Source organism: Adiantum capillus-veneris, chromosome 29, assembly GCF_014529385.1.
Source record: "Adiantum capillus-veneris isolate H3 chromosome 29, ASM1452938v2, whole genome shotgun sequence".
NCBI lineage: Eukaryota > Viridiplantae > Streptophyta > Polypodiopsida > Polypodiales > Pteridaceae > Adiantum > Adiantum capillus-veneris.
Window position 1 is genome coordinate 59,498,896 of NC_140959.1, and position 21,696 is coordinate 59,520,591.

General features: G+C 43.4%; 1 protein-coding gene across 1 annotated transcript in view; it reads left to right on the plus strand.

Moving 5' to 3' along the window:
• LOC147419273 (Cyclophilin-like peptidyl-prolyl cis-trans isomerase family protein) overlaps positions 1-21,696 on the plus strand; it is an 85,777-nt gene that overhangs the window by 63,613 nt on the left and 468 nt on the right. Inside the window, exons 7-11 of the mRNA XM_086506219.1 lie at positions 48-150; positions 6,362-6,415; positions 6,573-6,728; positions 21,125-21,247; positions 21,366-21,415. Of these exons, the coding sequence (XP_086362345.1) occupies positions 48-150; positions 6,362-6,415; positions 6,573-6,728; positions 21,125-21,247; positions 21,366-21,415 (486 nt within the window). The remainder of the gene's footprint in view (positions 1-47; positions 151-6,361; positions 6,416-6,572; positions 6,729-21,124; positions 21,248-21,365; positions 21,416-21,696) is intronic.

The window sequence follows — 21,696 nt, forward strand, 5'->3', positions numbered from 1 at the left end:
TGTGAATAATGTTGAGCAGGTTGGGTAAATATATCTCATTTTGTTAGGTTAACAGGGCGTGCCACAATTGAATTCACAGTAAAACGAGGTGAAGGGTCTACCTTTACTGTTGCAGCGGGTGGTGGGCCAAAGGATGCTGGAAAAATTGAGGTGAACTGTCAATTATCGAATGCCTTTTTCTGTATTTTAACACACTTGTAAATTGTTCTTTCTTTTTGTATTCTTTGCTGTTTCGACTTAATTCATGCTTTCCCAAGTCTCAGTCAGCAAACATTCTTTATGTTACGCAGTGAAGGTGGTTTTGCTTTCTAGACTGACGTATGGTTAGAGGCTCATGTATTTTCTTTGGATATTTGCAGTATGCGTGGGTGGATCAAAACATGCACTTGATGCTTGAAAAAATTGTTCCTCATTCTCGTCAAATAACCAAAATATACTATCATGATGTGAGACTGTGTTAGTCACAAACATGCAATTTGGAAGATATTTATCTTCGCATAGGGAGCTTCATTCTCAGACATGGCTTAACTTGCTGTCTAAGTCATTTATCAAAGAACAAGAAACAACAAGATGCACAGTAAAAGGCTTAGATATGCAAGGATTTAAAGAAATTTATCCACTAAACAATAACAAAATTTAATCTGGACAGATTATCTTTATTGCATTTATATAAGACTACATGGTATCAAGTATCACAGAAGTTGGAAGATTTGCTAATGTATGACTACAAATTGAAAATCCTACCAAGTGGACTACTCTCTTCTGCTTTTCAATCATACCGATAGTAATACTCCCACACACCCCCACACACTTTAGAACACATTTATACAATAAAAAGCAAACTTGATTTTCTGAAGTTTCCCTTTTATAGCAAATTTTGTCTGAAAGACTCTGAAATTCAGTTTTTCTACCCTGATGTCATCATGTTGCCCCCAGATGATGTAAATGAACATATGCCTATGTATACAAACCTCTGATGATGGCACATTGACCCAAATGTCAAATATCGTGATATTCTATATTATGCTAATTTTGAACTTTTTGCCTTGGATGCATTCCTTGAGGTGTATGAAACCTATGAAGCCTTCTTGATATATTTTTGAATCCCTGGAGCTCTGCGTCGCGTCTGCTTTGCCCAGAGGAATCTGAAATGCACATCTCCTGGTTGTGCAGTGGTGTTGTCTAGAGGTCCGTGACTGTTTGCAGGGCGCCTTTTTTGTGTGGACTTGGGGAGTAGTCCCTCTTAGTGGTGTTGTCTAGAGGTCCTTGACTGTTTGCAGGGCACCTTTTTTGTGTGGACTTGGGGAGTTGTTCCTCTTAGTGGGTTGACCCCTCCATTTACCTGGCACCTTATTTTTATCTTATCGTGGGCTGGTTTTCCATGTAGTGGGGCGGCACTACCTCTCGGCAGTAGGTATCATGATATTCAAGTTTCTGTATGGCCCATTATATTCAAATTTCTAACGATGACTGTATGGCCCTCTAAGTTGCAATTGCCGCTTTTGTGCCAACCCTGCAATTAATCAAAATTGACAGTGTAATCCATTTAGTACAGTAAATGCACCTTTGTACTGTGTTTGTTTTGTGCATCAATTTTGGTTCAGTTTTCACAGAAAGTCGATATCAATTGCCTTGGTGACCTCCAACACCCATTGGGACCCACAAATTTGGCACACCTATGCAGAGAGCTTACACAATAACAGCCACCTCTACCACAACCATCAAATCCCTGACCCTCCACTGCTATTTTCTTTACCCCTTCCATGGTAAAAGGAGCTATCTGCTGTGTCCAACGCAGACGAAGAGCAGCTGATTACACAGGTCTGCAGGATGACCACCTCATTCATGCGGTTGACTCATAAGCTCCTTCCCTTGCACAACTGTTTAGCATGGTATTATGTCACGGGGACAGGCACCACGTGCCAACGGAAAATAACAGAATGAACAACTTTAATTTATATTGCTTCAACTCAGTACAAGCCGGTACTCCACGCTCTACACCTTCACCCGGAAGCATGCGAGAGAATGAGCCCATGGCACATATTTAAAGGCCCTTGGCCTATGAAAAGCAGTTACATGAAAAGCTTCAAACTCAAAATCATCTAGCCCCAAAAGTTGGCGTAAAAGCTGCCAGCACAAATTACGAAAATCCATACAAATGCCACATGGCATTGTTAGCGCGTTTTGTGGGATTGTCCGTACAGTGTGCAAAGTCAGCATGTCAGCGCGTTTTGCGGGCGTCCGTACAGCTGCCACATCATCAACAATTTATGCCAATCTGTGTGTGTGTGGGTCCTGCTGTATTTAATCTCTTTAGGTTCCTTGGGCCCCATCGGACAGGGTCTCGTAAGTTGGTGGGAACTCTTCTTTAAAAATAGGCCAGTTGGCAAGACGTTTGGAGAGCATTTTGTTATATGCTGGAAAACCTCTGAACGACGCAGACGAGATGTCTGGGGAGTGTTTGGTTGTATGCTTGAACCTCCAAACGACACATGTTGGGGTTTGGGGGGCGTTTGGTTGTAAAAGGCCTCTATATCTCCCGACCCGAACCTTTTTAGGTTATGCGAGAAGAGTGATGAGGGAGTCGTTGAACAACTCATGGCTGAACCTGGATGGTTATTTGCGGGGGGTGTCCATCGACCGACGACGATTTTATGTTTCTATGTCTTGTAACATGCATATGTGAGCATTTGTGTTGCACTATGATGTGCCAACCACTGAATACTCCTTATTGGATGAGATTTTTCTGGGAAATCAACGACCCAGGATATCAAGAGCTCCTATCTGGATGAGACTCCTTATTGGATGAGGATTTTCTCGGAATCCAACGATCGAGGATATCAAGAGCTCCAATCTGGATTGAGAACTTTCAACTGATTGTCCCTCCGATTGAACCCTCAAAGATTTTTGAGCTAACTTGAGTTGTTTTGCAGATATACGGTAATCTCGGACGATTACTTTGGGATCTCACAAATTGCTCATGTGTCAAGCTACTGAAGAACGGAGCCAACTTGCAGATCCCGGCCGAGGGGCCTAAACCCTAATTGAAGAAGCAATAGAAGAAGAAGCAACAACGGAAGAAGTTTACCAACTTGCAAATCCATCTGCGTCGTTCCGAGGTTCAGACAATACCAAAACAACATTCTTCACTACTACACCCCGGAATAAATCACCAAGCATTGAAACCAGTATTAAAACGAGAGTCAAACAGTTCAAATCGGCACCAAGAAAGGTTTAAAACAGATACCATCCATTTCAAACAAATTCCAAACAATACTTCCTCAAACAGAGTTCAAAAGTGTTTAAAACAACTAGATAATTCATTTAGGTTTTTGTTCGGATAGCCGAACTTTGAGGATGACTCGCTTGTCCTTCTGCATCACGGTAATTGTACGGTTCTGGATTTGAAGTGTTGCGTCGTTCTTGTCATGCCCAAGAGAAAGTCACAATTGCCCAACTTCATAATGTGAAAATCAACTTTTCCGTGATATCCTTGGATGGTCACGGGAAGGGCACCAATGAGAGGTACCACCTTCTGGGTCTGACCGTTGGCTAACTCTGCTTCGATTTCGCCACCCTGTGGCTCATAATCAAAGTCCATCTGCTTCAAGAAGGTTGGATGGATGAAGTTTTCGGTAGCTCCTAGGTCAAAGAAAATTAGGGCTTTGAGGCTGTTGATCTTCCCATATGCTCGACATAGTTCATTTGTACTTTCAAGGCGTATCCCGTAGATATCAGGTACAAGTCCAACAACTGGTTTAGCTCGTTTGGCTGGAGGTGGTCTTGGGGTTTTGTCGACCGTCGGTGCGGGCGTTGGCTCCGCTGGTCTATCAATGCGATGGGGACAAGCATAATGGTTTTGCCCTGTTTGAAAGCATCCAAAGCATCAGCTTCTTGTGACAAGGTGTCTCGTTGTTGAGGCGTCAATTGAGGCCTTTGTGATTGACTTTCACGAGACTCTCGAGAATTTGTTCGTTGTTGTTGAGAGTTTTGGTTAGTGGCCGGAAATTCTTTTGTAGTAAACTCCAACTTTCCCTTCATCAGTTTGTAGCCGACCGCGGCATGGGCGACCATAAGCGCTTGCATGGTTGTGACTTTTTTGGAGAGACGATATTCCTGCTATGGTGATGGTAGTCCGATTGTGTATCGCTCGCACTAGGCCTCCAAGGGAATGAACTTAAAGATTGACACCGGAAGGTACACGTCCAGAAACCCTTGGTTATAGTCGTCCATGGTCTCTATGGCAAGCATTTTCAAGTTGCCCCATTCTGCCTTCAAAGAGAGAAGTCATATAACTGCGTGCAAATATTGTTTTGAAAGCTTGCCAGGTCCTTGGAGCGTGCGGTTGTGTCGCGATTGAACTCCACCATTGCATCACATTATCTTTAAGAAATCCCGTTGCTCGAGAAATCTTGGATTCTTCTGTATAGTTCCCCAAGGCATAGATGTTGTAGGAACCGCAATGCTTTTTTTTAATCTTTTACCCCATGCTGCCATCCTTAAAATCTTTTGGTTGGTTAGGCACGTATCCCGGGTACGGATAATAAGGGTATCCATACGGGCTCCAATCGTTGTAACCTGGTGGCAGTGGTGGTGACGGAGGCGGGGGCAACGGCGGTTGCACTGGATCAGGGTCAGATGGCTGCACCATATTCTTGAAGATTCCCTCGATCAGAACAGATGGCTGGGAAGGTTTCTGGTTGGAAGCTCTTGTACTTTCTGATTCCAAAGGAGGAGGTACCACTTGGGGCATCAAGGGAGGTAACATGTAATTCAAAAACTCTTGAAAAGTTTGCAGCATCGGGAGATTCTGTTGCGGATTGCGCGAAAGAATGTCGCGAAGCTCGTTGAGGAGAAAATGCAAGTATTCTGCCGAATCCATGATGCCATGTCTTGGGTTCCTTATGGCTTATGCCTTGTAAGACGAAGACGGGAAGTTCGGGGAAGATTTTTTAATGGAATTTCATGTAAACTTTGGAAGTGCAAACTTGCTCTATCTGCTCTTTGGTGAGACCGGTATGCTTTCAAAAAAGCACACGCCTGAAGCTTTGATACCAGTGTCACGGGGACAAGCTCCGCATGCCAAGAGAAAAGAACAGACTGAATAACGTTAGCATTTCAACTAACAATGAATTGAAAGAGATGCACGACACACGAGACTGGGAGTGGCGGAATTCCACCCCCAAGAGAGCACTGACCCCAAACCTTGGCGCCCCTTTCGGTATTTCTTTATATTGCTTCAACTTAGTACAAGCCAGTACTTCTCAACGCTCTCACCTTCACCCAGAAGCGTGCTAGAGAATGAGCCCATGGCACATATTTAAAGGCCCTTGGGCCATGAAAAGTAGTTACATGAAAAGCTTCAAACTCAAAAGCATTTGGCCCCAAAAGCCGGTGTAAAACGCTGCCAGCACAAATTACGAAAATCTGTACAGGTGCCATGTGGCATTGTCAATGCGTTTTGTGGGATTGTCCGTACAGTCCGCCATGTCAGCATGTCCGTGCGTTTTGCGGGCGTCCGTACAGTTGCCACATCATCAACTGTTTACGCAAATCTGTGTGTGTGGGTCCTGTTGTATTAAATCTCTTTAGGTCCCTTGGGCCCCATCGGGGTCCCGTAAGTTGGTGGGAACTCTTCTTTTAAAATAGGCCACTCGGCAAGACTTTGCAAGTTGGTAAACTTCTTCTGTTGCTGCCTCTTATTCTGTTGCTTCTTCAATTACAGTTAGGACAAAACCCACAGAGGGCCATGAGAGAGATTATTGTGGATGACTTCGTGGGTGACTTGTGTCTAGTTCTGTTTCTATGAAAATTATGTGCTTCTTGCATGTAGTAGAACGATGCAGGTCACAAAGAGGCTATTGCCAGCATCTCACTCTCCAGTTTAAGGTTGTTGAAGTTGTTATCTCTCGATTAAACATCTCATGCAGCAGTCAAATATTGCATCTTGATGTTGGTAGACGATCCAGTGGTAGCATCTCATTTGCCCATTTAATAAGCTATTGTTAGCTTCTCATCTTCCAGTTTTACAAGCTGTCTACCTTTAGTTTGAACATAGGATTTGGAACCTAATGTATTGCCTTCTGCATTCACAGAATGAACTAGCTCTTATGTTTTGTTTCACTATGTATTGTCTACTGCACATTGAACATAGTATTTGATACTTCAATTTTTTTAAGGCTACCTGTGTGTGTTATGAATGTAAAATGGTTGAAGCTGTTTCGCTTTGTAGAGTTTTCTTTCTTCTTGTGCGGCAGGGACTCATGTACAACAATATTTCTTGAGAAAAATGAGCTGCATCATTTACTGGACGCACCTTTAATGATGCTTTGTGTTGTTGTCTTCTGTTAATATGTGACAGGTTGTTTTGGATGGTTATTCAGCTCCACTTACATCTGGGAACTTTGTGAACCTGGTACTTGATTTTACTCTTGCAGCAGATACTCTTGATGTCTATTTATTTTGGTTTCAAAGTGAGCTTTTTAGGTGCCTATGTTGATGGGTTTACTCTAGGAGCTACAAAATGAGCTTCTTTTTTTATGATTAAGTGATGTTTTCCTTCTCAATATCAGGTAATGAAAGGTGCTTATGATGGTATTACATTGAGGGCTACAGAGCAAGCTGTCCTTTCCGACAATGAACGTAGTGAAACAGGCACCTCCTTGCCGATTGAAATTATGCCAGCGGGTGAATTTCAGCCATTGTATAGAACTACGTTGAATGTGCAGGTAATCTGCTGGTGCCCAGTTAGAATCTTTTACCATTGTTTGACGATAGGTTTTACTCATTACGGAAAGACGTCTATAGTTAGTATTAAGTTTGGGTGTCTTTCTGTAAAGGATAATGCAAATGAAGTGGATGGGAGAACTTACCACCAAGTTTGGAGGAGTGACCAAGCTGACCTACAAGTTTAATATTTCATGGTGCTTTAGTAGCTTTCAATTTGTGAGATGCTTGGTTATGTAGGTTCAAAAATCAAAACATCACTATGATGGCAGGGAACTTGTTCAGATTTATATTCACATCATGATATCAATTTAACAAATTTCAATTGACAAATTATATAGAGTGTCAAATTATATCAATTTAACAAATTTCAATCGACAAATTATATAGAGTGTCAAATCTCAGCAGATATCTCATGATCACAGTCAGCATGGAAGGCACCCGCAGCAATGGTTTTGTATAGAAGACCTAGAGGCAATTCACCGTGCTTGAATATTACATGATTTATCCATCAACTACCCTCAAGCATTTCAGAATTATAAGTTGCATTTCAGGAAAACGTCTATCACACAATGAAGTATTGTGTAGCAGAGGAATGATTTGAAAACCATGGTGCAAATAAGATCTCGAGTTGTAGATGAAGCCTGGCTTTGACAATGCTTTGAAGCTGATGGCAGGTTGTGTTAGGACATGTCAAGAAGTAATGTCTAGTAGGCTTGATCTGGAATTGGCTCCTTTGACAAATCTTGGACTGGAGGACCTTAAGTGAAGAGGTTCTCTAGAATGCAGGACATTAGAGAATGTTTTCTATAGAAAGAAGGCTTTCTTTAGTGCAAAGTGTGAAGACCAAACCAATTTGAGTCCATTTTAGAGTGAAAGATAAATCTCCACCATGTATCAAGTCAACGTAGCTTGATAATACTAAGTGATTGATGTTCTCCAACAATGGCTCTGACCAGTTGCCGGATCAGGATCTGGAGAGCAAAAGTTAGGGAACGGGCTCGTAGCCGGAACGGTTAAAAATTTCTCGATTTTTTTGAGCTACACGTATGTACCATATTGCTAAGAACACTTTGAGCATTGAATTGCACCAAAAAGGACAAGAAACATGACTCATAATAGAAAAATATGCCAATAAAACATCCATGATGTTATGGCGAATAAGGGCTCAAAATGCCAAGTGATAAAGAGGCAAAAAAAGGCTAAAGCCTAACTAGGGAGGGGGTGAGCCCACAATGGCACTTCAAACCCGGGAAGTTCTTGCCTCATGAGAAGGCGGAATATGAATCTCCATATCTTGAGAGTCGAAGTCATCAAGGCTGAGATTAGGAGCTGCCTCTGCCTTAGCGCTCACAAACACTAAATCATTGGCTCCCAAGATGGTTCCCTCTTCCTAGAGGCAATGTGGCTGTACACACTCCAGAGTTGCTCCAAGCAACTGGAGCTCACGGCTTGAAGATATCTTGCAAGGTTTTTAAGACATTTCCATCAAGGTTAAAGCTCTTCTGCACTCTCTGAAATTAACGGTCAAGCTCCAAATTGGGAACATCTGCAAAGGTTTTGCTATTCTCATTTGAGGACCATGACCAAAATCACAGAAGTTCTTATCTTTCTCTCTTTATCTGAGCCCATTACCATTATTTAGGTTATATTCCTTATTTATGGAAGGTTTTGATAGTACACTCTCGCAATTGGGATTAGACATTGTCAAAAAGGATTCCTTTTGGTGTGAAATGACTTTCTCACATTTACATTCATTCATACATAAGACATGGGCAAGGAATAGTTGGAGAAATTCTTGGGGGTAGGCTTCTATCCATGGTACACTAAAATTAAAGGTTATCTCATGAAAAAGAACCTTTGGAGGTTGGTGAAGCCATCACCTCTTGTAGCCGAGGGGGAGCCGAGGTTGTGAATATGGCAAGGACAGCCATTGGCTGAGTTGGATTGGGATCCTACACTGTCTCACTTGGGAGGAGGATTATCTTGTGGACACGACGCTCGGCTCACCATCTACGTCAATCAAAGGTATGGCAGGATCAACACATTTACCCCGCCTTTCAGCGGCAGTTTTGGTCATGCTTTTGGACCCTTACGATCAGCAAGAGGATATGTTATTCCATGTGGATGCTTGCGCATGCAGGATTCCCTATTGGCAATTGTGCTGCGGTAATTGGTCATGATCCGACTTACGTGAGATGTACTTTGCAACGTGAGTCTTTGAGGTAGTATTTGCCCATATGCTGAGCTAGTGTGGAAGATTAGAAATCCCCTCTGGACTGCGTACATGCCCCACTACTGACTTGTTTAGAGCCATGATCCCCCCAATCAACTCTTTTGGAACCCCCATCTCTTGCAGTTTGCGCATCAATCTAGCTTTGGGCACTGTATCGATGGAAGTCCACAAAGCAACAAGAGAGCCATCTCCCACGTGATCTCGCCTCCTTAATAATGGTTCTGAGTGTCAGAATATGATCAAGAATAGAGAAACCTCTCTTGAAACCCGCTTGTCTTGCTGCCCATACACCCTCTCTCTGCCCATCTACTCAAGTGCTGCTCAAGGATGGATGCGTATAACCGTGCCAAATGCGTGTCCAATCATGATAGCGCAAATCATGATAGCGCAGTAGTTTCCAGGCTCATAGGGTCCCCCGACTTGAAGATAGGTACAATCGTGAACAAACTCCAAGTATCAAGTAGGCCCTCGCACATGGCACGGTTGAACATCACTGCTAGAAGCTCAACAAGCAAATCTTTGGCATGTATAAAGTGCTCTGCTACCAGGCCATCGTGATCATATGCTCTCCTAGTCTTCATCTTGTCAACGGCTTTCTTTACCATCACGGCGGTAAAGAAAGCACGTGTGTAGGCATGGCTCTGGAAGATCTGGAAGAGGTGGCTGCCCCGAGACTGTGTAGAGAGATGATGCATATTGACCCCACACCTACGTAGAAGTGATGACCGGTGGGGGGGAGTGCTCATGGAAGAGTCGCCATGCCTCGCCTGAATCCTGGCTCAAAAACAATTGATATAACTCACGCTCTAGCCAAGTTAGAAACGACCTCTTCTTTCGTCGTACCAACTTCCTGTGAGTAATGACTTGTAGAAGTACCTCCCTTTGCAGTCGGGCTCTCGTCTCTCTGCACTCCTCATCATACCAGCTATTTTGGGGTGTGCTCCTGGAACGTCGGCACTACCCAGGCTCAGTATGGGGGTATGCCTCTGTTGCTGCATTCCGTAGTGTGTGCCAATATATGAGTGAGCCCCCCTCAAGGTCTCCTCGGATCCTCTATGCATAAGCGTTTGTAAATACCATCTATGTAGATAGAATCGGTCTCTAAAGTAAGTGTATCGGCTATAGGTAGGTGTCGGTGCCAGTCGAGCTGTGTTGAACTGGAATGAGACGGTAAACGTGAGGAGAGAATGATCTAGTGCTACCCCAATAGGCTTGGGCCCGAGTGTAAAGTCTTGAATAGAGGGTATGAAACAAGGCTTAGCCAAAACATAATCCATTGTGTTGGCCCCATGTCTATGAGGAAAGCAAGTGAACCCACTCAACGTTGGAAATCTGTGGAGGCCATTCAAAATGGCTAGTCCATGTGCAGTCCCCAAATCTGTCAGATATCCCCCATATCCAGTGTGCTCTTCATCTTGCAAACACCTGGCCAATCCCATATCACTGACATCCAATTCTCTCAACATTTCCTCTGAGGTATCGTAGAAATCTGTTCGAGACTGGCCCGTCTTGGCATTGAAGTTTCCCAAAGGAATGACATCTCCATCCCTAGAGAACTCCCATATGTCCTCATCCAATATCATGTAGGGTGACTCCCCCTTGGGCGATGCATAATGAGATGTGCTCGGGGCAAAATAGCATATTGCAATGTAGAGTGGCCTCCCTGTCTCTGCTCTCACTGTGACCCACATATATCTGGCCTGCTCATCCCTCCGAACAATACGAATGAGGGGTTGCAGCTCCTCCCCGAATAGGACTGCCACACCTCCTAACCCCCTTCCTCTAAGCGTTGATCTCACTTCCTGCCTAGAGGTAGTCTCCCAATGGTATCCCGTCACTCTTGGTAATGTGCCGCCACGAATTTGATGTGTTTCCGAGTAATTATAATGTCTCTTTCCTTATAGCTATCCTCAAATGCGCCTACATCTAGCTTCATTGATCTGTTAGAATTCCATGCTGCCATTTTAACGTTGGTACCATAGGTCTTGCACCGTCATGCGGTACGTTTTTCCAACTTCCAACACCACTACTCTCCCTCCCCTGTAGAAAGCAACTTTCCCTTTCTCCTTCGCCGCCTTGATCTCTGGCATAAACTCTTGCATGTGTGCTACTTGTGTTAGAGTGAGGTCATCACCCAAAATTATCCCAGTTTGCTTGAGTTTTTGTCTCTTCTTCAGGAATTCCTTCCTAGCTTCCAGTGTAGGGAAACGTATAAGGAGTGCTCTTTCCTTGGCCTTCTTTTCTCATCACTTCCCTTCTTGCCAACTCTCCAAGCACCTATGTGCGTGGGTTCAGAAATACCCATGCACTTCAAGAGCTCTTGCACTTCTTCTTCTACTTTTCTCGTGTTTTTGAGACTTGTAACACGCACATGAAGGGCTTGTCTCTCTTTTGCTCCTCCTCAATTGTCATATTGATGATAGTTGATGTCGGTGTGGCTTCAAGCATCTTATCTTTTCCTTCTTTGCGTCCTTGATCTACTTTTCAGCTTTATCAACCTTCTCTTGTGTTTTGAGTAGGTGCTCCATCTAGGAAGAGGTTTTTCGTGCCTTTTGCTCTTCCTCTTCTCGTAGAGTATTCACGTGCTCCTTAATTCTTTCGAGCTCCGTGATCATTGAGGGTTGATTTTCTGTCTCCTTTGGAGGGATATTTTTGCAAGTTGCAACGTCTACCTTAAGTGCTTCAATCAATGCATCCTTTTCATTCTTGCGTTCTTCCATTTTTTATTTCCAGGATTCAAGTGCATCCTCTAATCTTTTTTGCACCACACATTCCATTACATTCACTTCTGCCCTCACAATCATCTGCATTTCGGCCTTGAATTATGTGTACAAGCGTCACGCTTACTAAGCATCTCTTTGTCCAATTCTTTCCTCATATTTTCCGCATTTGCATACATCTCTTTTTCAATGTCACCCCTCAAGAGGTTCAGCTCCACCTTAATCATCACCTGTACCTTCGCATACATTAAGTCATCTTTAACTCTAGACAGTTTCTTTGCTCTCAAGGAACCTAGCGATAGTGTGCTCTCTCGAAACCAACGCCTATATGTCGCTTTCGATTTAGGCGGGGTTTCATAAATGCTGTCATCCCCGGCATCGAGTGGTTGGTCCATTCCCAAGCACCCAAACAATTCCTTGCGATGGGATCGCTTGGGCCTATGAAGAGAGAGTGACGACCTGCTACTGTGTGCCGCCTTCGACAACACGCAAACCCCCCCAGTGCACTGCTGTAAGGCTGCCTTGCCCAACTCTTTGCGCACTGCTTTGAACTATTGGTTAAAACTTACGTTGTTGCCGCTTGGGGGGGGGGGGGGGGGGGGGGGGGGGGGGAGAGAGAGAGAGAGAGAGAGAGAGAGAGAGAGAGAGAGAGAGAGAGAGAGAGAGAGAGAGAGAGAGAGATATGAAATGATATATTAACATCTTCAAAAGGCCAAAATGACCTATGAGACCAGTCCATTACAAACAAGTGAATTCGATACCATGTTTGGGTACAAAAAAGAGATACGAAAATGAATCTAGAAGTGCTACTAGTTGGAACTGTGTGGGGTATGTGTGACCATGATACACTGGGTGCCCACAAGAGGGTGATATAATGGGCGATGAATCCATCCTCATCTGTACTCTCGACGTTGAGAATCGAGATAGTATGGCTCGAATCCTCTGTTGTAGACTTCGTCGATGGTGTGAAGCTCCTCTCCTCAATCGTGGGCATCTCGATCTCCCTAGCTTTAATGCTTGGCCAATGAGAGTACTGCGGGTGTGAGTATGAGCTGAGCTTTGCAGTGGTGGCTGCTCCTCTATCTATCTAGTGTCTGGTGTGAAGAAATCCGTAATCTGTCTCTAGGATTCTCTCTCTCTAGCTCTCCTTCAATAAACTATCTCTGTGTCTGTGTAACTCAAGTAGATACACTCTAAGACATCTCTAGTCCTATGACTCTTGGGGGAGAGAGAGAGAGAGAGAGAGAGAGAGAGAGAGAGAGAGAGAGAGAGAGAGAGAGAGAGAGAGAGAGAGAGAGAGATTATTATCGTCCTCGGAGGTCAAATATGACCTATGGGACCAAAGATACATGTGATGTACTATGTATGGGGTTGATAAGTGATAGTCGATGCTCCATGATTGTGGTGATGTTGCAATGGACAACCCACACTGTGGCTGGGAGAGGAAAGTGTGTAGGTCTTAGTCATGGCTGCTGAAAATGAGTGGGAAGCAAGTTCGGATGTAAACAAAAGCTGAGCACTCTAGTAGTGTGTGGTACTCAGAGTCTCAGACTCTTGAACTTGCAGTGAGCATAATGTGCAAAGTCGATTTGGCTCTTCTGCATTGCCTCAACGCCCTCCCTGTATTGCATCGAAGGGAGTGGGAGCCAAGTCGAATGGCTGCGATAGTTTGTATCGCCGACAAGGGGATAGGCTCAAGCATATAAGGGTGAGTACGGTTTCCTCTTTTCGTAAAGAACATGGTTTTTGTAGTTGGGGGCAATATGTGTGGTGTAATGCAACCCACCCGGATTCCTCCCAATCCATAATACATCGGCGTTGTAGAAAAGCTGCATTCACTTTGGAGTCTATTGAGGCATCATGTAGCAAGTGTAATGCTTCCCATCTCCCAAACTACTTCTTCATGTCTTGCATCCATCGTGTGCTTAGATCTTGCTTCTACGCATCTCTTGAACTTTTTTGCTTCCTTTCTATGCAATTGTAGGAAGTCGATGTGAGGGGTTTTGATGCATCTTTATCATGTACTTCACAACCCTTTTCATACCCATAACCTCAATTGGAAGATATCCTTGTTGGGTTAAAGGCCTAAATAACCCCTTTTTGTACATTTTTATACTTTGTCCTCGACACATTTTTTAAAGGTCACTTATAATAAAAGTGGGAAAACCCAAAACTCACTTATTGAGTTTTCCCCAAAAACGTGAGCTCTCTCTCTCCCCCTCTTCGTTCTGCTAGCGCTTCCTCTCTTGCTGGCTTTCGCCACCCCTCTCTGCACACACACTGCACTTCCTCGCGTACTCTTTCACTTGCACACACCGCCGCGCGCTCATCAACTGGTATCAGAGCCAGATTAGGGTTTCAGAAGCTTTGCGCAGGAGGCTGGACAGCAGGCGAAAGGCTTCTCTTGCGTCAAATTTCCGCTTTCATCGCAAAGCCCCTTGCTTTCGGTGTCACCTAGGGTGATTAGGGTTTCCAAAACAGCCTAAAACAGCCTGAATTTAGGTCAAAACAGGTAAAAACCAAAAAATTACAGGTCAAAACAGCAAAACGCAGGTGTTCTAAATCGATTCCCGTGAATGCCCCTTGCTTTCCCCACTCAAAACAGGTCCATTTGATGCAAATTGATGCGCCAAAACAGTAAATTTGCAGAAAATTCAGAATTGGACTGTTTTTATGTACACAAATTGAGGTTTATGTACGCCTTTTGTGGGTTTATGCAAGTACGCATTGGGGATACTTGTTAATTGCTGAAATTTTCAGCACATTGTATGCAACGTGCGGTACATTGTGATCACTGAAAATTTTTAGATTTTGTGTAGACACTTTCTGCTGCATTTTTATCTGTGCAAATGGCCTCTACTTCCTCGTCGTCTGATGCCAAGAGCTTGATGGAAATCAAGCGATTTGACGGTATAGGTTTCGACCTATGGTAGGACATGATGCAGGGGATTTTGTTCCTCAAGGATTGTGAGGACGCCCTTTTGGCTGTAAAGCCTGTGGATATGCCGGATGAGGATTGGGCCAAGCTCAACAAGAGGGCAAAGGCCTATATCAAAATGGCTGTGACTGATGACATTCTTGTGGACATAAAGGGCTTGGACAGTGCACATGCAATTTGGCATAAGTTGAAGGCCACTTATGACAATGCCACCCCTGTGAATCAGGTGCATTTGATGCGCAAACTGGTGCATGATGCTTGACGAAGCCAAGTCGGCTTCTGAGCACTTAAGTGCTTTCACCAGTGTTATGAGTCAGCTACAGGATACTGGGCTTTAACCTTTTGATGACAAGTTGAAAGCCATATTTTTGTTGACGACTTTGCCAGACTCTTGGGAAATGCTTGTGGTTTCTTTGAGTAATAGCCCCAACCTCACATATGATGGAGTGCGAGGCTCCATCTTAAATGAGGAAATTAGACGCAAGTCTAGTGGTGGGGAAGGTGGCAGTTCTGCTTACAAGGCGAGAGGCAGAAATCAAAAGCAAAATATAGGTACCAAGACTCAAAACAGGAGCAAAAGCAAGTCTAGGGATAAGGATGTGACTTGTTACCAGTGTGGCAGAAAAGGCCGTAAGAAGCCAGATTGCAGGCATTTCAAGAAAGAGTAGAGAAGGAATCACAGGAGAAGAAGAAGACAGAGGATAAGAAAGGGGAAAAATCAGCAGGTACCTCCTCCAAGGATTCGGAGACTGTCAATGTATCCTCTAGTGTGGTTATCACAGAGTTATCCAACAGTGAGGAGATCTTGGTTGCAGCTTCATGCCCCTCAGATTTTGTTGTAGCAAATGTAGAAGACATGCTTATCTCACGTAGAGATGTCATTGATGCATTGCTAAGTGCAAATGATGGCCTTACACAGTCTTGGATAGTAGACTCGGTTGCCTCATTTCATGTGACTCCATCTGTGGAGTGTTTTGCTTCTTATCATGCAGGCAAGTATGGCAAGGTTTACCTTGGGGATAACCATGCTTGTGACATTGAAGGAATGGGCACTGTGCGCTTGGCATTAAACAATGGCCAAGAGTTTATGCTTAAAGATGTAAGGTATGTACCAGGCATCAAGAAGAGTCTATTGTCTGTTGGCCAGATGGATGCACAGGGTTATACAACCATTTTTGCTGGGGTTCATGGAAGTTTCTTAAGGGATCAATGCTCATTGTCAAGGGATGCAAGAGTGGTACATTGTACTATTTACATGGCAAAGCTTTGCCTGGCAAGTTTCTTGCAGTGGCCGAAGTTGCTTCTCATTTGGAGTTGTGGCACAAAAGACTTGGCCATATGAGTCAGAAGGGACTTGATGTGCTCTCCTCTTTGAAGAGGGTTGATGTAAAGGGCACCAAGTTAGATTTTTGTAATGACTGTTTGTATGGTAAACAAAAAGAAGTCTTCTTATTATTCTGGTGTCTCGCGCAAAGCTAATACTCTTGATTTAATTCACTCCGATGTATGTTCAATGCCTGTTAAGTCTTTTGGTGGTGCATCATACTTTGTTACATTCATTGATGATTGCACTAGGAAAGGCTGGGCATATTTGTTAAAGAATAAGAGTGAGACATTTAATGCATTTAAGAGGTTTCATGCTTTTGTGACCACGCAAAAGGGTAGTAAGCTTAAATGTCTGAGATCTGACAATGGGGGGGAGTACACGTCTGCTGAATTTCAGCGTTATTGCGAAAAATATGGGATTAAAAGGGAGTTGACAGCCCCTTATAATCCATCTTCTAATGGTGTGGTTGAGAGGTATAACCGTACTTTATGTGAGAGAGTGCGTTGCATGTTGTCCACGGCTAATCTCCTTCATGGGTTTTGGGGAGAGGCTTTGAAAACTGCAGTTCATGTATGCAATCGCTCTCCTAACAGTACGCTAAAAAATGACATTCCAGAGGAGGTTTGGTCTGGCAAACCTGCCTCTTATGATCATTTGAGAGTGTTTGTCTGCGAGGCTTTTGTCCATGTTCGTAATGACTTGAGGACAAAGCTAGATGCCAAGTCCATCCAAGGACTCTTCCTAGGTTATGGGGAAGAGGGTGAAATGGGCTACAGGATATGGTTGCCTCAGTTTAAGAGGGTAGTACGCAGCCGAGATGTAGTGTTCAATGAGGCTAAATTGCTGAAAAATGCTAAATCTTTTCAGCCTCTCTTGCCACCTATTGATGTTGAAAAAGAGCCTCAGGATGCATTACCGCAAGCTGAAATTGATAATCAGCCGGTTAACCTTGAGCCAGAAGAGGTAGGACATGATTTAAATGCTCCAAATGAGGATGGACAGCCACCTGTCATGGCTGAAAATGATTTTCAGCAGCATGAGCATGCTGAAAATGAGTTGCCTCCTGATGTAGAACCTGTGCCTGAGAATGTAGATCATTGGGTACGTAGGTCTACTCGTGTCAGAAGGTTGATACAGTGCTTTGACTCCTCTTTGCATCATGTTATGTTGACAGATGAGGGTGAGCCTCTTACATATAAAGAGGCAAAATCATGTGAGTTAAGCAGTAAGTGGGAGCTTGCGATGCAAGAGGAAATCAAATCTTTGCATGCAAACAATACTTGGGATCTTGTGCCATTGCCTAAAGGAAGAAAGGCTCTTCTTAACAAATGGGTTTACAAGGTCAAATGTGTCGATGGAAAGCCCAAGTATAAAGCAAGGTTAGTTGCCAAAGGGTATGCATAGAAAGAGGGGATTGACTTTCAAGAGATCTTTTCTCTTGTTGTAAAGCTTACGACATTGCGTCTCCTTTTTGCTCTCGCTACAGTGCTTGACTTAGAATTGAATCAAATGGATGTAAAAACAGCTTTTCTTCATGGTGACATTGATGAAGATATCTACATGAAGCAACCTGAGGGTTTTGTAGTTCCTGATAGAAAGGAACTTGTATGCAAACTAAGAAGGGCACTGTATGGTTTGAGGCAGTCATCACGTCAGTGGTACAAAAAGTTTGATACTTTTATGCTGTCTCAAGGCTTTAAACGCAGCCATTCAGACCATTGTTTGTATACAAAGAAGGATAACGATGGAAGTCCTATAATCCTTGTGCTATATGTAGATGATATGTTGATTGCTCTTAAACGTCAGCTGAATTCAGCTTTTGCAATGAAGGATTTAGGTGATGCTGAGCACATCTTGGGCATGAGAATCAAGAGAGATAGAAAGCTGAAATTGCTCTTCTTATCTCAAGAAAAGTACATTGCTAAAGTACTTGACAGGTTTAACATGGCTGAAGCTAAGTCACTTGGAGTACCTTTACCTCCACACACAAAACTTAGCAAAGCCGATTGCCCAAAGGATGACGTGGCCGTGAATGCTATGAAGGGAATCCCTTATGCATCAGCTTGTGGTTCTCTTATGTATGCTATGGTTGCCACTCGTCCTGACATTGCCCATGCGGTGGGAGTTGTTAGTAGATACATGTCCAATCCCGGCAAAGCACATTGGGAAGCTGTGAAATGCATTCTGAGATACTTGTCAGGTACACAATCTAGGTGTATATGCTATGGCAAAAGTGACCTGAAGTTGCAGGGCTATTGTGATGCAGATATGGCAGGTGCCTTGGATACCAGGAAGTCCACTAGTGGCTATGTGTTTGCTATTGTTGGTGGTGCTGTCTCTTGGTGTTTACGACTGCAGAAAATTGTGGCATTGAGTACTACTGAGGCTGAATATATTTCAACTACTGAGGCTTCTAAAGAGGCCATATGGTTGGGTAGACTCGTCAAAGAGCTTGGTATGCCTGCTAGTACTCCTGTCTTGGGATGTGATAGCCGAAGTGCTGTCTATTTGGCCAAGAATGCCATGTTTCATGCACGGACAAATCACATTGATGTGCGATACCACTTCATACGACAGGTATTGGAGGATGGTCTAGTCACCTTGACTAAGATTCACACACAGGATAACCCTGCAGATGTTCTCACCAAGAGTCTTGCTAAAGCTCAACATGAGCATTGCATACAACTGGTGGGAGTTGGTTAACTTAAAGGCGTCATTTATGCCTTTAAGTGGGAGGTTGTTGGGTTAAAGGCCTAAATAACCCCTTTTTGTACATTTTTATACTTTGTTCAGGTTCAATATGAACTTGGACACATTTTTTAAAGGTCACTTATAATAAAAGTGGGAAAACCCAAAACTCACTTATTGAGTTTTCCCCACAAACGTGAGCTCTCTCTCTCTCCCTCTTCGTTCTGCTAGCTCTTCCTCTCCTGCTGGCTTTGGCCACCCCTCTCTGCACACACACTGCACTTCCTCGCGTGCTCTTTCACTTGCACACACCGCCGCGCGCTCATCAATCCCGAGTCAAGAAGTAGGAGCATATATGGTGTTTGTGTCTTAACTTGGATAAAGTTTGTAAGAAAATGGTTTTGGACATCCACAAACTCTTTTTAAGTAGACTTTCAGATACTCCCACCGCACACTGCAACTCCATAAAGAAGAACTGTTGTCACCAATGTGTCGAAAACATAATTCTTGAGAGCCCAACATTTGACATCCCCGCATTACACATGTTCTCAAATGCATAGTACACTCTCTCCAAACGACACATCGCACATTCATGCCACTTGTGATTGCGAGAACCTTAAGGCCAAGGTACTTAAAGCTCTCAATAACTTCAAGTGTCTCATTGTTGTACACAATGCATGGCTTCTCCTTATGACTGGTTTTCACAAGCATAACCTTTGTTTTAAATTCATTCACAATCAGCCCACTATGCAAGATTCTCAAGGACAACCATAAGCTTTTGTGCATCCTTTGAAGTGTGGATAGAAGCGCTGCATCATCCGCATACAACAAAAGCATGATTACCGCATTGCAAATAATAACCTCTTCAATGCCTTCTTGTTGCATAAATTCAAGTACCATTTGTTCCAATTGATCAATGCATAGACCAAAGAGAGTTGGTGACAACGGACGTCCTTATTTAACCCCAAAATTGCTTGCAAAATTTTTTGAAATTCCTCTTCCATGCGCAATTGACATATCACCTTCTCATAGATTTGAAAAACTACAAGCATAAACTTACTTGACACTTGGAGTTCTTCTATCCTTCTCCACAAAGTGCTAGGTGGAATCATATCAAGCGCTTTCTTGAAGTCCAAACAGTAACAATACAATCGTTTGCTACCTTATAATTGACTTTCCTCTATGAGAACACAAAGAGTGACAAGATGGTCAATGTTGCTAGGACTTTGACGAAAACCCGCCTATTCCTTTGCACGCTTGCCATTCTTTTCAGCTCTATCACTCAATTTCATCTCCATTATGCACCAAACAACTTTGCCATAAGAGACACAATCATTATAGTCCGATAGTTATTTCTCTCCTATATGCAAAGGCTTGACTCAATTAGTGCTCCAATCATAAGGCATTCCATGTTAAGTGCAAGGTTGAATATAACACACATCTAATCGTATGATAAATCTTCTATTCATTTAATCATAGTGCAGCTTGATACCTTGAACATCTCCTGCTTTGCGAGTGGCCAACTTTTCAAGCCCGCTATAAACCATAACTTTTGACTTGCCAAATGGGTTGATGTACTTTGAACTTTGTGTTGATGTATGCTCATTTGTGTGTACGTGTGGTGTGTGTTGTGTTGGGGAGCATATGTTAGTACCTAGTTCTACACCCACTATTGGGCATTGATGACGTTAGTGAGGATGTCGTGGTATTTAGTCAATACTATGCATGATGGAGCTGATGGTTATATTTTCTTGTGGGTGACTACCATGGGTCTATACCTTGCACTTTCCTTCAAGGGTGAATCTGGGCTTATCTTGGATTCATCTAGGTATATTTTTTAGTCGTATAGCAGACTTGTCGATTTTGAAGTTTTCGTCCGAGTTTCGACAAGTTGATATTGTGCTAATTCTTTCTATCTTTGGTGGTGTATATGCCCTATCAACTACCTCATTTTTTTCCCTAATTTTTCTGATTTAATGCTTCTTTTAGTGCTAGGCTTCCTTATGGCTGAGTCTGCCCTGATCTTCGGAGTCATGACAGAAATTTAGTACGCTGAACTTTGTGTTGATGTATGCTCATGTGTGTGTGCGTGTGGTGTGTGTTGTGTTGGGGAGCATATGTTAGTGCCTAGTTCTACACCCGTTATCGGGCACTGACGACGTTAGTGGGGATGTCGTGGTATTTAGTCAATATTGTGCATGATGGAGCTGATGGTTATATTGTCTTGTGGGTGATTACCATGGGTCTATACCTTGCACTTTCCTTCAAGGGTGAATCTGGGCTTATCTTGGATTCATCTAAGTATATAAGCTATTGTCTACTAGGTCAAAAAATGGCTGCAGGAGAGGGGGAGAGAGAGAGAGAGAGAGAGAGAGAGAGAGAGAGTAATTTCCCCTCCACACTAATCATGTTTGAAGGAGTTGTCACAAGATTAATCAATTAAGTGTTTATGCTTGATGTCTGCCTAAACTTCATGCATCTTTGGGAAGGATGGCGAGCTCCCAGTTCTTCCTCTTTCTGTGTACGGGGCTGTAGCAATGGCTCATAGCCCAAAGTCTGAGGATTTTTCGGCACCTTCCCAGTTTTTCTTTTACTTGTACGATCGGCGCAGTGTAAGTCCAGCCATTTCTCTTCTCCTGTGTGATTAACTATTACTTATTTTTCTAATCAACATGATCAGTTCACTTGTTTTTTTCTGACCATTTAAAGTTCTTTTTCACCATTTCTCAGGCAGGATTAGGGGGTCTCTCATTTGATGAAGGCCAGTTCTCTGTTATTGGGTGAGTCTGTTACAAACTTATAATAGGGACGTCCAAAAAATTGTGTACAAGTCTCTCTCTCCTCTTTGCCTTTGAATGAAAGTCTTTGTTGCCTAAGAAGAAGCTGATTATCCAGTTTCCTCTTTGTATTTCTTGGCTTTGTTTGTTCATTACCCCCCTTGCGCTCTTGTCCCTGATTAATTGGTGATTGCAAATTGTTTGACCTTAAAGATGCAGAATTGGATGTATGTACTCGTGTGTGTATGTGGTTGTTTGGGGGGGGGGGGGGGGGGGGGGGGGGG